Source organism: Eschscholzia californica, unplaced genomic scaffold (assembly GCF_041429995.1).
Source record: "Eschscholzia californica isolate CP2 unplaced genomic scaffold, dmEscCali1.0.p SCAF_4, whole genome shotgun sequence".
NCBI classification, from domain to species: Eukaryota; Viridiplantae; Streptophyta; class Magnoliopsida; order Ranunculales; family Papaveraceae; genus Eschscholzia; species Eschscholzia californica.
In genome coordinates, this window is record NW_028238461.1 from 30,288,647 (window position 1) to 30,301,928 (window position 13,282).

General features: G+C 39.9%; 3 protein-coding genes and 1 long non-coding RNA gene across 4 annotated transcripts; 2 read left to right on the plus strand and 2 right to left on the minus strand.

The window, feature by feature from the left end:
- Window positions 1-3,475: 3,475 nt before the first annotated feature.
- Window positions 3,476-4,826, plus strand: LOC147544091 (uncharacterized). Its single transcript, XR_015223208.1, has 3 exons — window positions 3,476-3,592; window positions 3,805-3,858; window positions 4,535-4,826. It is a non-coding gene; the product is annotated as an uncharacterized LOC147544091 (long non-coding RNA).
- A 3,497-nt stretch (window positions 4,827-8,323) lies between these two features.
- Window positions 8,324-10,946, minus strand: LOC147544092 (uncharacterized). The gene is made up of 5 exons (XM_086635607.1): window positions 10,776-10,946; window positions 10,016-10,539; window positions 9,644-9,819; window positions 8,574-9,538; window positions 8,324-8,482 (listed from the first exon to the last, which is right to left on the minus strand). Exons 1-5 carry the CDS (start codon window positions 10,944-10,946, stop codon window positions 8,324-8,326), a joined length of 1,995 nt encoding a protein of 664 aa, XP_086491733.1.
- Window positions 10,947-11,147: 201 nt separating this feature from the next.
- LOC147544093 (uncharacterized) lies at window positions 11,148-11,992 on the minus strand. Its single transcript, XM_086635608.1, has 2 exons — window positions 11,444-11,992; window positions 11,148-11,342 (listed from the first exon to the last, which is right to left on the minus strand). Exons 1-2 carry the CDS (start codon window positions 11,990-11,992, stop codon window positions 11,148-11,150), a joined length of 744 nt encoding a protein of 247 aa, XP_086491734.1.
- A 223-nt stretch (window positions 11,993-12,215) lies between these two features.
- On the plus strand, window positions 12,216-12,965 carry LOC147544094 (uncharacterized). Its single transcript, XM_086635609.1, has one exon. The coding sequence runs from the start codon at window positions 12,216-12,218 to the stop codon at window positions 12,963-12,965; it is 750 nt and encodes a 249-aa protein (XP_086491735.1).
- Window positions 12,966-13,282: the final 317 nt, after the last annotated feature.

Here is a 13,282-nt window from a genome sequence, read left to right on the forward strand (position 1 = left end):
GAGACCACCAAGGAACGGGTTCTTAGGACTAATCTGAATGTTAATAAGGGGGCTAATCCTGAAGCTGTGCATCCTAATATCCTGTATCCTTCTTCTTCTGCTCCTACTTGTGCTCAGGATGGTATTTCTTCTGAATTACTTCCTGCAAAAAGTTTGGTAGCTGCTCGAGCCCAGTCTCAGTCATCTAATATGACTGAATTGGCAAAGAGCAAGAAGGGATCTTTTGTGTCTTCAGGTCTTGGGTCTCTTGATGAGGTTATGGAGGATGATGTGGGCTGGTCTGTTATTACTAATGAGAGAACTAAAAAGTTTGGGAGTTCTATGGGGCTGGCTGCTGCAACTTCTTTTGAGGACAGTGTGTGTTTGAGAGTCACTCTAAAGAGGAGTTGTCTAGTAGTGCTATGAAGGTGGAGGCTAGGATGGAATATACTGAGGATACAATCACTGGAAAGGCTGTTAGGGATGAGGTGATGGCAGGAGATTGAGTGGATATGGATGAGGTGGCTACTAAGGTGGCTTTATTTTCTCAGAGAGGAGCTGGAAGGGGTTGTAAGGCAGGTTTGAGAGGGAAGGCCCCCTCTAGAGTGTTAAACTCATTAATATGGGTAGTTGGAATGTTAGGGGATTGAATAATCCCCTAAGAATAATAGATGTTAAGGATCTCATTAGTTCTAAGCAGTTAGGTTTGTTGGGCCTGGTTGAGACTAGAGTACAAGAGAGGAATAAAGTGAAGGTGTAGAGAAGTATCAATCCTTTTTGGTCTTTTTTAGATAACTATGAGAATGATGAGGGTGGGAGAAACTCTTAATTGAGATTATGTTTCCTATATGGCTAACTTTTAAGTCCTTTTTTAATGCAACACTAAAAAAAACTCTAATAGAGCAACTTCTGAAAAAATTGGACAAACTCTAATAGAGCAACTTCTGAATGGAGAGTTTACTCTCAAAGAGACGTACGAAGCAATTCGACCCAGAGGAACTCGGTTGAGCTGGACTTCCTCAGTATGGTCACCGGGTGGTATACCCAAACATTGCTTCATCACGTGTCTTGCCTTTCGAAGACGCCTCAAAACCAGATCTCTTCTGGCTTGTTGGGGTATGGTTATAGACACTACATGTGTTTTCTGTAGGATAGATGAAGAAACGGATTTCCACCTATTCTTTGGTTGTTCGGCTACGAAGAATATATGGGAATCGCTATTACTCAAGATGGGATTTCAGAGGTTATGTGCTGTCGATTGGGAAGAGGAGTTACAGTGGTGTCTGAATCACTTTGGAGGGGGTTTTATTGCTGTCCGGGTAGGTCGTCTGCTTTTAAATGCCTATGTCTATCATATTTGGAAGGAGCGGAATAACAGGGTATTTAGAAGTAATGTCATGTCGCCGGGGCTGATTGTCCACACTATTTGTGATGAAGTGCGGATCAAGCTGAATACCGTTACCAAACGGTTTGAAGATACCGAGGAGAATCGGAGGACCATCGATCGCTGAAATGTTACTATCTCTCTGCAAAAGCAGGTCTATACTTCATGTAAATGGACTCGGCGGATGGCAGGGAGATATATGATTAATACCGATGGTGCTCTAAACGAGGTGGATGCGGGGTATGGAGACATTATTCGAGATTCAGAGGGGATTGTTGTTAGAGCAGCCACTGGACAGGTTGATGGGCAGACTATCTTTATACATGAGCTGCAGGGTGTTGAGTTGGGGTTGGAGTTAGCACTTAGTGCTGGGCTGCAGGAAGTTGAACTTGGTCTTGATTCGATGAATATCAAGTTACTTCTTGCAAAACCACATCAGAAATTACCATGGAGGGCGAGGCGTTTATGGAAGAGAGTTCAGAGGCTACGGAGCCAATTTCGGAGTTTTCGGGTATTTCATGTCTATAGGGAAGCAAACCAAGCTGCTGATTACTTGTCAAAGATGAAGCTAGGACCGGGAGTAACTCACGTGAATATTAGTCAACTGCCAGCGGAGTTAGTTAATATTGTTAATGCGGATTCAAGAGGGACAGTGAAAATGAGGAAAGGGTGGGGATAATGATATGATGTAATTTTGATTTCTTGCTGTTTTTTTGACTTCTTATTTCTTTGTATTCGGTTCGGGCTTCTCCCGCTTATCATTATCAAAAAAAAAATATTCCAATGGTTGCCACAAGAATAACCTCATAGCTCCTGGAGAAGTATTTACAATAAGCTTGTACGTTTTCATGTTATGAGGTAAAGTGTGAAAAACAAGGAAACCTTGGTTGTGGTTTGAGGGTTTGCTCAAATATGATTAGCAAGAACTAGTGTCCAGTCCTACCAGTGCAAAAGGGGTATGTAAATTGTATGTCGTTTATGTAGTTTATTTTGCTGGTTATTTATGATTTATATGTGCTACCTCGCAGACAGAGGCATTTACTTGTTTCAAAATTATGTTAGTAGATCGTGAAAACATAATCAATGATGGATAATTATGTTAGATGCTTTATTTTATTGCCTCACAGATAAGACTAAACTTAACATCTCAATATGTTTAATTGCATGTAACCATCAAATTTTTACATGTCCTTAAAGTCAAAGGTGTTCTTTCATATTTTAGACACTGTCAATGCAATCATATTTCAAATTGAGCTGAGTCTTACACAAATATATGCGATCATTTAAAGTATTATATATGCGATACATTAAGCTGAGTCTTACACAAATATTTGACTTCGGTTCTTAGCTTTAATAAACAACAACTTTTATTATTATCGTCAAAGAAGTTTAAGGCACATTCTGAAGAATGCTTTATTGCATGTTTAGGTGTGATCCTTTATTTGCTCTTGCAAGAAATTTACTTCTAAGCGTTTTGGTGAGTCGTCCACAACTCCCTTATATCTTTTTCACATATGCATATTTACCTTCATTTTGGTAGAAAAGGCATGCTATTCATTTTTCTGTTCTTTGTTTAGGAGAGAGGTACTGTGGTCTTGTTGCTTTAGAACATGTTAGAACTTAGAAGTGGTCGCACGTGGCACGGTGATTTATGAGAATAGGTAGGTGGACTATGCTTTTTCTTTTTTCCTCCTTTGTTTGCACCTAAGGTGATGGTACATCTTCTTTACGTAGAGAAAATGTATGGTTCCTATATAATTAATATTGATTTTTCACTCAAAGTTATAGTGGGCCCAAGTTCTTATTAGTTAATGTGTGATTCCTCCTTTTGATAACTTGTCTTCTAGCCAATGAGTTCTGATTAGCTAATGAGTTCTCATTAGCTAGAAGACAAGTTTTTGCTTGTACTCACTTAAAATCTGTTATTGTACTCCCCTCTGCAATTGTAGCGTAACTGAACGAACATGTATATCATTTTCCACATAGTTTATTTTTTTATTATAGTGTAATTTATAGTAACAAATTACTCAGCTGCAATAACTTTCTGTCAAAGAATCCGTCTCTTTACTTTTTTTAATTATTAAAGTATCTGCAGTTGTTGTGCCACCAATACTAGAAGCATGTAAGAGGATCAATTTCTGTACAAATTCTTTAGAAGCAAGTAGGAAGATCGCTTTTTCTGCAAATTCTTTGACTTATTCTACGCCTTCATCGATGAAGCTCTTGACGGTACAGATTTTAGTTTATACTATTGCTGATGAATGGGTCTGTTATTTAAAAAATAGTTCAACGACACATCCACTTTCTGTTAGAAATGTAAATGTAACCATGTAGTAAAAATCCGTGATCAACGACACATCCACTTTTCTGTAAATGACGGGATAATGTGGGTCTTGTTGTGAAATTAGGATTAAATTGCCTTTCTTTTTCCTGTTATATAGGTCGAATGAGATGGATATTGAAGTTAATACAGATGTCACCCTTCCTGCTCGGTGGTAAGTTGATTCCCCATGTTTCATTTCGTTTCTTCTAATATAAGTTGATTCCCCAAGTTTCATTTCGTTTCTTCTAATATTCTAGTACAATATTGGTAATTAATGTGTTTCTCAGTACTTAATACCACCGGAAGTCTAATTATTTGAAGTGTATATGTGCTGCTTTTGAATACTACGAGTTGTGTAAACTTTTTTCGTGCCTTTCGAATATACACTTAGAAATATCATTCCTATTTTGAGTGTCTTCTTGGAATTTTATTCATTAGATAAGTATTACATTCTTGTTTCCCATACAAGGAATGCAAATTGTTGCAACTTACATACAGTTCTAGAAATCATCGACCATCTCTTGTTGAAGTTTTCTATCAAGGAATCTGTTACTTATCATGCTTATGGAGCTTAAGGCAAGAAATTGATGGAGCTTTCTTGAAGAATGTTTCTTGCATGCTTCTTTGTGAATCGTTTACTTGCTCTTGCATGTTTCTTTGTGAATCGTTTACTTGCTCTTGCATGTTTCTTTGTGAATCGTTTACTTGCTCTTGCATGAAATTTATGGAGCTTGTGTGATTTCTGCGATTCATCCACATAACTCCCTAATATATTTTTCACATATGGATATTTACCTCATTTGGGTAGAAAAGCCGCGCTAGTTATTTTTCTTTGCTTTGTTTCACAGAGAGATGTTGTGGTATTGCTGCTTCAGAACATGTGGCACAAAGGTTACTGAGAATTGGTATATCATTTTCCTTTGTTCCTCCGCAATTGCTGCTCAACTGGAGGAACAAGTAAATAATTTTTCACTTAGATTCTCTTTCTATCGTACTGTTTATAGTACCAAATTACTCAACTGTGATAACTTTCTGTCAAAGAAAGCGTCTCTATTCTAATTGTTTTTTTGTAAAAGTATCTGCTATTTTTTGCCACCAAAACGGCTTTTTCTATCGTAAGTGGATCACTTATTTCACAAAGACGTTTGAAACACGCATGGAAATCGCTTTGTCTGCAAATTAACTAGACATATTGTAACTGTGATAGGAAAACTTCAAGGAGAGAGTGAGTTGTAAACCAGAATGTGAGGTTTGTCTAAGTGAAGAGGATACGTTGATTCTTCAACGTTGGGTCCCTCTAAGACGGCAATCACACTGCTGAACTGGTACCTTACGAACTAGTTTTTCCTTTCAACCCATATTAACTGTTACAGTCTTATGAGGTTTACACTTTGCAGTTCGTTTTTCCTTTAAGCCCGAAGGGATTTGAATCTTGAAGCGTTCCTCAACCTGGCTTTTGTATTGAAAGTGGTGTACGGATTTTGGTCTCTTGTTGCATACTTGCATTACTACTTCTTTATATGTACTAGGGTATAGCCCGTGCCCGAAAATTTCTTTATTATGTTATACAAAATTATCGAATATATTGGTCTTATACACATATTGAAGTAATAAAAATATATTAAAAAGAATAACGGAGATTATATTTAATTGTTTGAAGGGAGAAAAGAGGAAAGATATAAGAATATCGGATTACAAAAGTTAGTTAGACATGGTGAAACACATAATAAACGAGAAGAAGATAAAGTAAGACAAAGTTAAGGTTGAAATCCCCCTTTTTTAGATGATGGCACAAGGCTAGGATCGTCGGAAAATATGAATATGTATATGCTGCCGATCTCCCCTTAGCAGTGTCCTGATTTCCCCTTACAGTACAGATTAGGTGTCCCCTCAGTGAAAACCAGGGTTCCCCTTAGCAAACAGTACTTTCTTCTTCCTCCAAACTAAACCACCATGAAAGCTTCACTTAAGTTTTCTCTCTCTAGAAATATTAACCAAAAACACAACAGGATAACAAGGGAATCAAGGTAATGATCAAGGGAGCAAAACCCCTAAACTTTTTGGCCAAAATAATGGCCGGAATCACCACAACCAAGTCTGGCGAAGACAAGTGAAATCCGGCCAAGAAAAGCCCGGTTCCGAGCTGATGCTACTGCTGTGCTGTTCTCGGTTCCTTCCCGTGCCCTCTCTTAGCTGTAGACAAGCAACCGGAGCTGCTCCAATGGAAGTTCTCCTCAAACCCGAGCTTGTGTCTTGCTGCTTCTATGTCTGAGATGATGTTCCTTGCTGATCCCCGTGCTGTTGCCTCCTTCGTCCCAAGTTGTTGTGTTCCTTTAGAAAAAAACGAGTTCTAGTTTGGGGAAACCGAGTTTTCCAAACCATAGACTCGAGTTACTGCTGCCTTAGAGCTGCTGCTGTTCGTTGAAGACAACCCCTGCCGACCTAGACTTGGCCGGCCTTGAGTGTTGGCCGGCCAAGCTTTGGCCGGCAACCTCTATGCCTTTCTCCCTCTAACTCTTTTGCAAACCCTAGAACTCTAATAGAGAAGATGAAGTCCAATCAGATTTTCTTTTTCTTTTGTCTACTCAACTAAATGGAAACCCTTGACTTGACTTGACTTGGGCTACTTCATTTAACTTTGACTTGAACTTTTGAGGTGCTCATAACATGTCTCTTTGGTCTTCTTCCTTGGACCCTTGGGCTTTGGATTTTTAGTTCTATGTAGAAATCAAGGGGTGCCTTCATAATTGTCTCTACTTCATCTAATTTTCAGAAAAGACAAAACTGTCATTCGACTTCTTTGTTCCATAGCTTTTCCGTCTAAACTCTGATTCAACTTTCGTTTTCGCCGTCAGACTCACCATTGACTCCACTTTCCATTTAACCTCTAATTTTAACCAAAATGACCAAAATACCCCTGGTGCTCTTTCCTTCGGATCTCTTTCACATGAGATGAAAATGTGATAAATGCTCCGTTTTATTCCGAATCTAACATCAAACTCCAAATAAGCTCCCTAACAAGAAAAATACATAAATTATTAGAAATAAAACCCGAAATGAACTAACTCATCGAAGTTAAGTGATCCAAATGTGGCATTTTAACGCCACATCAAACATCCCCAAACTTAGAATTTGCTAGTCCTTGAGCAAACAAACAAAACAAAACAAAACAATAAAGTAAAACCTAACTCACTATCGGAGGAATCCCGGTTGCATTTAGCTTATGCAACAAGCCGTTAAACCCCTAGGTTACCCCTAGTGGACGAGTGGCGTCTCGTGAGGTTTTCCAGTGAATATACCCACAAAAATCAAGATTCCAAAGACATAAAGGAGTTCAACATCGATGTAAATAAGATAATGACAACAAATGACACACTCAAGCATGCTAAACAAGCGAATCAAAATCGACAAACGCATATAAATGCTAAAAGTCTCCTCACTAATAGTCTCATCTTAAAATGTAAGTGTCCAATCATAATGAGCATCATCTAAGTCCAAAGTTACAAAACCTCGATTCCTATCGTAGTACATTTCGCCTCGACTGTAGCTTCACGGTCACACTCTCTGAAACATGAAATCACTCCAAAATAGATAATAAATGGTTCATTCTAATGTGTGAGCATGGAATAAAGTGAAACTCAACACATACAAAACAAATGAGGATAACAAGTTTTAGAACAAAATCTCTAAAGAATGGAAATAACCACTAAAATGGAATGGGGAAGCTCACTCACCCTTCCATTTTAGTGGACTGTTGTGAGAGCAACCACAGGTCAGGTTGATGGACATACTATCTTCATACACGAGCTCAGGGTGTTGAGTTGGGATTGGAGTTAGCACTTAGCGCCGTATTGCAGGAAGTTGAACTTGGTCTCGACTCGATGAATATCAAGTTACTTCTTGCAAAACCACATCAGAAATTACCATGGAGGGCGAGGCGTTTGTGGAAGAGAGTTCAGAGGCTTCGGAGCCAATTTCGGAGTTTTCAGGTTTTTTATGTCTATAGAGAAGCCAATCAGGCTGCTGATTTCCTGTCGAAGATGAAGCTCGGCCAGGGGTTAACTCACTTGAATATTGGTCAACTACCGGTGGAATTAGTCAATATTGTTTTTTTTTGCATTAATCAGCAAGTTTTAAGGGAAACCCGAACCCAAACAAGAAAGAGACGACAACAGACAAGCCATCAACCTAAAACCCGGCCCAAACAAAGCCCCAAGCAGCCCACAAGAAACATATGATCCCATAAGAAAATTACAACCATTGAGTTATAAAAAAGAGAGGAAAAAACACAACAAAAAAGCTCTAATCATTTCTGCCTCAAACATTCTAGGACTGAACATCCTGACACACCAATCTATCATAGAGTCCCAGGAGGTACAAGGACCTGTCTAAGCACCAACATCTTGAGTAACTTCCTCCAAATGCCTCTAGAATAGCTGCAATTGAAAAATAAGTGAGTATCATCCTCCTCCTCTTTGGAGCAGAGGCTACATGTTACATCAATATTGAGACCCCATTTGTACAATTTCAATTTAGTCTTCACTGCTCTATGCAAAACAACCCAATGCATGTTCAAGGCTGAAATCACTGAATTTGGCCATGTTGCACTTGATACGTCTCCACACTTTCAAGGACTTCTAAGGAGGGACTGCATCAGGTCTATTCAGCAAATCACAAGCACACTTAGAGTTAGTAGCCACTTGCACTCTATCAAACCCATAAGCCAAGGCAGTAATCAGGCCCACCTCAATAGGCTGCAGCTCATGGTGAATAACACTAACAGGAGTAGCCCCTGCCTGATCATCACATACTATATACCTGCAAAATCCCTCAAAACACACCCAAAACTAGCCTGGTCTGCACAATAAGACCCATCAGTGTTAATACGATAAAGCCAGGCTCAGGAGCAATCCAAGAACAAGGAGTGAGCTTAGGAGGAGTGGCAATCAACTGAAGGTTCCAAAGCCCAGCAATTTCATCCATTCTAGGACTGCTAACAGTGCTACACCTAAGACAAGTCATCTTCATTCTAACTTCTTCCATTATTCTCCTCAGCAGACCGTCCTGAGAATCACCAGTGCTAGAGAAAACTCTTATGTTCCTCTCACACCAAATGTGATAAATGAAATTAAAGGTCAATTTGCCATGAATAGCAATCTTGTCTTTGCCACTGAACATCCTGACACACCAATCTATCATAGAGTCCCAGGAGGTACAAGGAACATGTCTAAGCACCAACATCTTGAGTAACTTCCTCCAAATGCCTCTAGAATAGCTACAATTGAAGAATAAGTGAGTATCACCCTCCCCCTCTTTAGAGCAGAGGCTACATGTTACATCAATATTGAGACCCCATTTGTACAATTTCAATTTAGTCTTCACTGCTATATGCAAAACAACCCAAGTAATAAAGTTGTGCCTTGGAATATTATGACTAAACCAAACAAGAGAAGACCAAGAAACAGAAGGGGAGACCTCTCTCAAGGCCTCATATGTACTCTTCAAGGTGAAATCACCTTTATCATTAGCTATCCAGCTCCTAGAATCCTCATAGCCCTCAGCCACACCCACCTTATGCAAATTGCTAGCAACAGGACCCAAGTAGATAGAATGAAGGTAAGATAAAGCCCAATTACCATCAACCATACAGTCACTCAACTTAGCATTAAGATGCAGAATACTATCATGCCTAAGCTGTTCAGAGAAGAAAGGAAGCAAAATTCCCATAGGGTGCCAGGGATCCTTCCAAAACCAAGTGTCCTTGCCATTCCCAATCAGAACTGAGCAGAATCTCACTCCCTGTTGCCTATATTGCAAAATTCTGCGCCAGCACCAGGAAGCATCACACTTCACTGACAAAAACCAAAAGCATTTATCCTTAATCAGATACATTTGAACCCATTGGACCCACTGAGTGGGTTTGCTGATGAATAACTCCCAGATATGTCTCAAAGTACAGGCAACATTCAAGGTTGCTAAGTCTCTCAGGTTAAGACCCCCTTCTCTAAATGGATGGCATATAGTGACCCAACTAAAAAAAGCACCCTGAGCAGACATGTCTGGCCCATCCCAAAGGAATCTCATAAAAATCCTATCTAGCTCATTAATCACCCTCTTAGGCAGAACAAAGACACTGAACCAGAACAAAACATACCATTGAGCACAGCTCTAATAAGAGTCATTCTCCCTGCATAAGATAAGAACCTCAACTTCCACGACTGAATTCTACTCAACACTTTGTCAATAAGAGGCTAACAGTCATAATAGCTAAGCCTAGAAGAAATGAGAGGACCCCCAAGTATCTAACAGGGAGGGAGGCACAAACAAACCCAAGGCAGTCCCTTAACTCATGAGTCATCTCATCAATCAAACCAGCAGAAAACATAGAACTTTTAGCCCTATTAACTTTCAACCCAGTACCCTCAGCAAACAAGTCCAAAACGTGTGAGAGAGCTCTGGCTGAGCCTAAATCACCCTTCATAAACACCAGAAGGTCATCAGCGAAGCTCAAATGGGTGATCATAGGGTTCTTACATCTAGGATGGAGCAAAAATCTACCCTTAGCAGCCTCAGTGACCAAGAGCACATTAAAGACCTCCATAACCAATACAAAGAGGTAAAGGGACATAGGGCAACCTTGCCTAATACATCTCTGACCCTTAATATAACCATAACAACACCCATTGATCATAAAAGAGTATTTAGGAGAAGATATGCAAACTTTAACCCATTGAATAAACTGCTCAGGAAATCCAAACTTAGCCATAATTTTCAGAAGAGAACACCACTTAATAGTATCATAAGCTTTTTGCAAATCAATCTTGATTGCACACCTAGCAGGACCCTTATAGTCCTAAGATAGTTTCTAATGAGTTAATGGGCCAAAAGGATGTTATCTTGAATGGCTCTACCAGAGATGAATGCAGATTCGAAAGGGCTAACAAGATGGCTTATAACATTCTTCATTCTCAGGGTCAAAATCTTGGTAATACATTTGTAAATGACATTACAGCAAGAGATAGGTCTAAAATCAGTCATTCTAGAGGCACCATCAGTCTTAGGAACCAAGGAGACCAAAGTAGAGTTTACCTCTCCAAGCAACTTCCCAGTTTTGAAGAACCTAAATATAGCATTGACCACATCATCTCCCACAATTTTCCAGCAATCCTTGAAGAAGTGGGCAAAGAAGCCATCAGGACCAGGGGCTTTATCACTACTAATGGTGGAGAGAGCAAAAACCACCTCATCTGTGGTCACCATAGCAGTAAAGGCATAAGCTTACTCAGAAGAAATTAACCTGTCAAAATTAACAGAATCATTAGGCCATTTCTATTTAAATCAGAGGTACCAAATAGTCTTGTGTGAAATCCACACACTCATTAGCCACATCCTGATTAAGCACCAATTTGACACCCTCTTCAGTATAAAGGAATGGAATGTTATTCCTAAATCTCCTCTCTTTCATAATTTAGTATTCTGATCCCCCAAGTCAATCTTCTGCACCCTGGACTTCTGTCTAATCATTGACTCCTCCGTATTAGCAAGCTTAGTATAAGAAGCTACAGCTACCCTCTCCTGACTCCTAGTAGCTGCATCAAGAGGATCCAATTGCAGTCTGGTCTGAAGAATCTCGACAACCTGCTTAGCTTGATGTACCTGAGAGCCAAACCCAACAAAATTTGGCTTTTTCCACTTCACCAAAGCCTTCTTTACATTCTTTAACCTGCACACAACTTGAAACATAGGATCCCACATACTGGCAAAGCCCAAGCCTTCTTAACAATCTCTATAAACTCTTCATCTTGAGTCCAAGCATTAAAGAATTTGAAAGGTCTAGGACCTGTACCCATCCCCTCAAATAAAGAAAGCACAAAAGAAGAGTGATCGGAGACTAGAGGATTAAAAAACTCTGTTGTAGCATTGGGGCACAAACTAACCCACTCAATGTTAACAAGGACTCTATCCAGTTTCTCAGCCACAACACCCTCACCAATTTGTTTATTGGACCAGGTACATTCACACCCAGAATAGGCACAATCAAAGAGATTGGCTCCATGAACAAAGTTCCTGAAAGCAGCCAATCCCCCTTCCCTCACAGCAGCACCCCCTACTTTATCTTTAACCTCTAGAATAGTATTAAAGTCTCCCATCACCACCCAAAGACAGTGATATAACTCTATTAGATTGTTCAAAGAGCTCCAAAGAACCCTTCTAGTCACAGCATCATTGCTAGCATACACAAAGCTAAACAAAGAAGCCTTACCATCAGCAAAGGTAGCCATCACAGAAATATGTTGAGCATTCATGTCAATAACTTGCATACTCCCAGCAATGGGAAATGGATATTGGGATTGCTTGTGGTCTGTGTGGCACTAGTACTGAAGCTGAGTTCCATCTCTTTTTTGAGTGTTCCTTTTCTCAAGAGCTCTGGCTGAGGCTGTTAAATGCTCTTGGCTTTCATAGGCAATGCTTGGGCTCTTTTGAGCTGAGATAGATTGGTGAATTGCTCATTTCAAGGCTGAGCCCCTAATGGCTAGAGTGGGTAAGTTGGTTTTTAATGCTTTCCTCTACCATGTTTGGGTTGAAAGGAATTCTAGAGTGTTCAGAGGTAAAGCTCTCCTTGTGACTGATGTGTATTCCCTTATTGTCAATGAAGTCAGAATCAGGGTTTCTTCTTGGACCTGTAGGATTGAGGATAATGAGCCAAATTCCACTTTTGCTAGCTGTTGGAACTTAAATGTGAGTCTCTTTAAACCTAAGCTCATAGGTCATAAGTGGGAGAGGCCTCCTTTAGGATGGTTCCTTCTTAATACTGATGGGTCTCTTGATGATGATGCTGCTGGCTATGGTGCCATTATAAGGGATGCTACAGGAACAGTGGTTGCTCTGGGTGCTGGTTCTTCCCCTTGCCAGTCGTCCATTGTGGTTCATGAGCTGCAGGGCATTGAACTTGGTCTCAAGTTAGCTAAGAAGCACTTTTGTGACCAAGTTCTTATTGCTAGTGATTCCATGACTGTGTGTCTTCTCTTATCAAATTTTGACGGATTGCCTCCTTGGACTGCCTGGAAGGTTTGGTTGAGTATAAAGAGTCTCTGGGCTGATTTCAGATTTTGTAAAGTGAAGCATGTTGTTAGAGGGATAAACCAGGCTGCTGATTTTTTAGCTAAGATGAAGCCTGTTGCAGAGATTGAGCTTGATCCCATTGCCTTGCCTCCTGGTTTGAGTGTGATTGTGCAGGATGACTTGCGAGGCAAAGTTAGATTAAGGAAGCATTGGTAATGATTGTATAGTTTTTTTTTGCTTTTTGCTTGTTTCTTTGTTTCGGGCCCCTTAAACCCTGCTCATCAATGCAAAAAAATAACTTGCATACTCACAACAGAAGAGTCCCAAAAGACCCATATTCTGCCTGCACTATCAAAATCATAATTATTCACCCAATTCTAAGTGAGAAGCAGCCTCCTCCTAACCACTTCACTCCTACCAACATCAATATGAGTCTCAAAAAGACTACACAAACACAAATTATTGTTCCTAACAAATTTAGTAACCTCCCCAACTCTAGAAGGAATATTCATTCCCCTCACATTCCAACCTCC

Bases quoted from the DNA above. Each gene is read 5' to 3' on its own strand.
- LOC147544092 (XM_086635607.1), bottom strand. From the start codon at position 10,946: ATGGTGACCACAGATGAGGTGGTTTTTGCTCTCTCCACCATTAGTAGT. The intron at 9,820-10,015 runs GTTTGTTTGTGC...GTTCTGGTTCAG, and splicing joins GAGTTAAGGGACTGCCTTGG to TGTCTTTGTTCTGCCTAAGA. The intron at 8,483-8,573 runs GTATTAACACTG...TGTGATGATCAG, and splicing joins CTCCTGAGCCTGGCTTTATC to GCAGGGGCTACTCCTGTTAG.
- LOC147544093 (XM_086635608.1), bottom strand. From the start codon at position 11,992: ATGAATGCTCAACATATTTCTGTGATGGCTACCTTTGCTGATGGTAAG. The intron at 11,343-11,443 runs GTATGTGGGATC...TTTGGCTCTCAG, and splicing joins AGAAGGCTTGGGCTTTGCCA to GTACATCAAGCTAAGCAGGT.
- LOC147544094 (XM_086635609.1), top strand. From the start codon at position 12,216: ATGGCTAGAGTGGGTAAGTTGGTTTTTAATGCTTTCCTCTACCATGTT.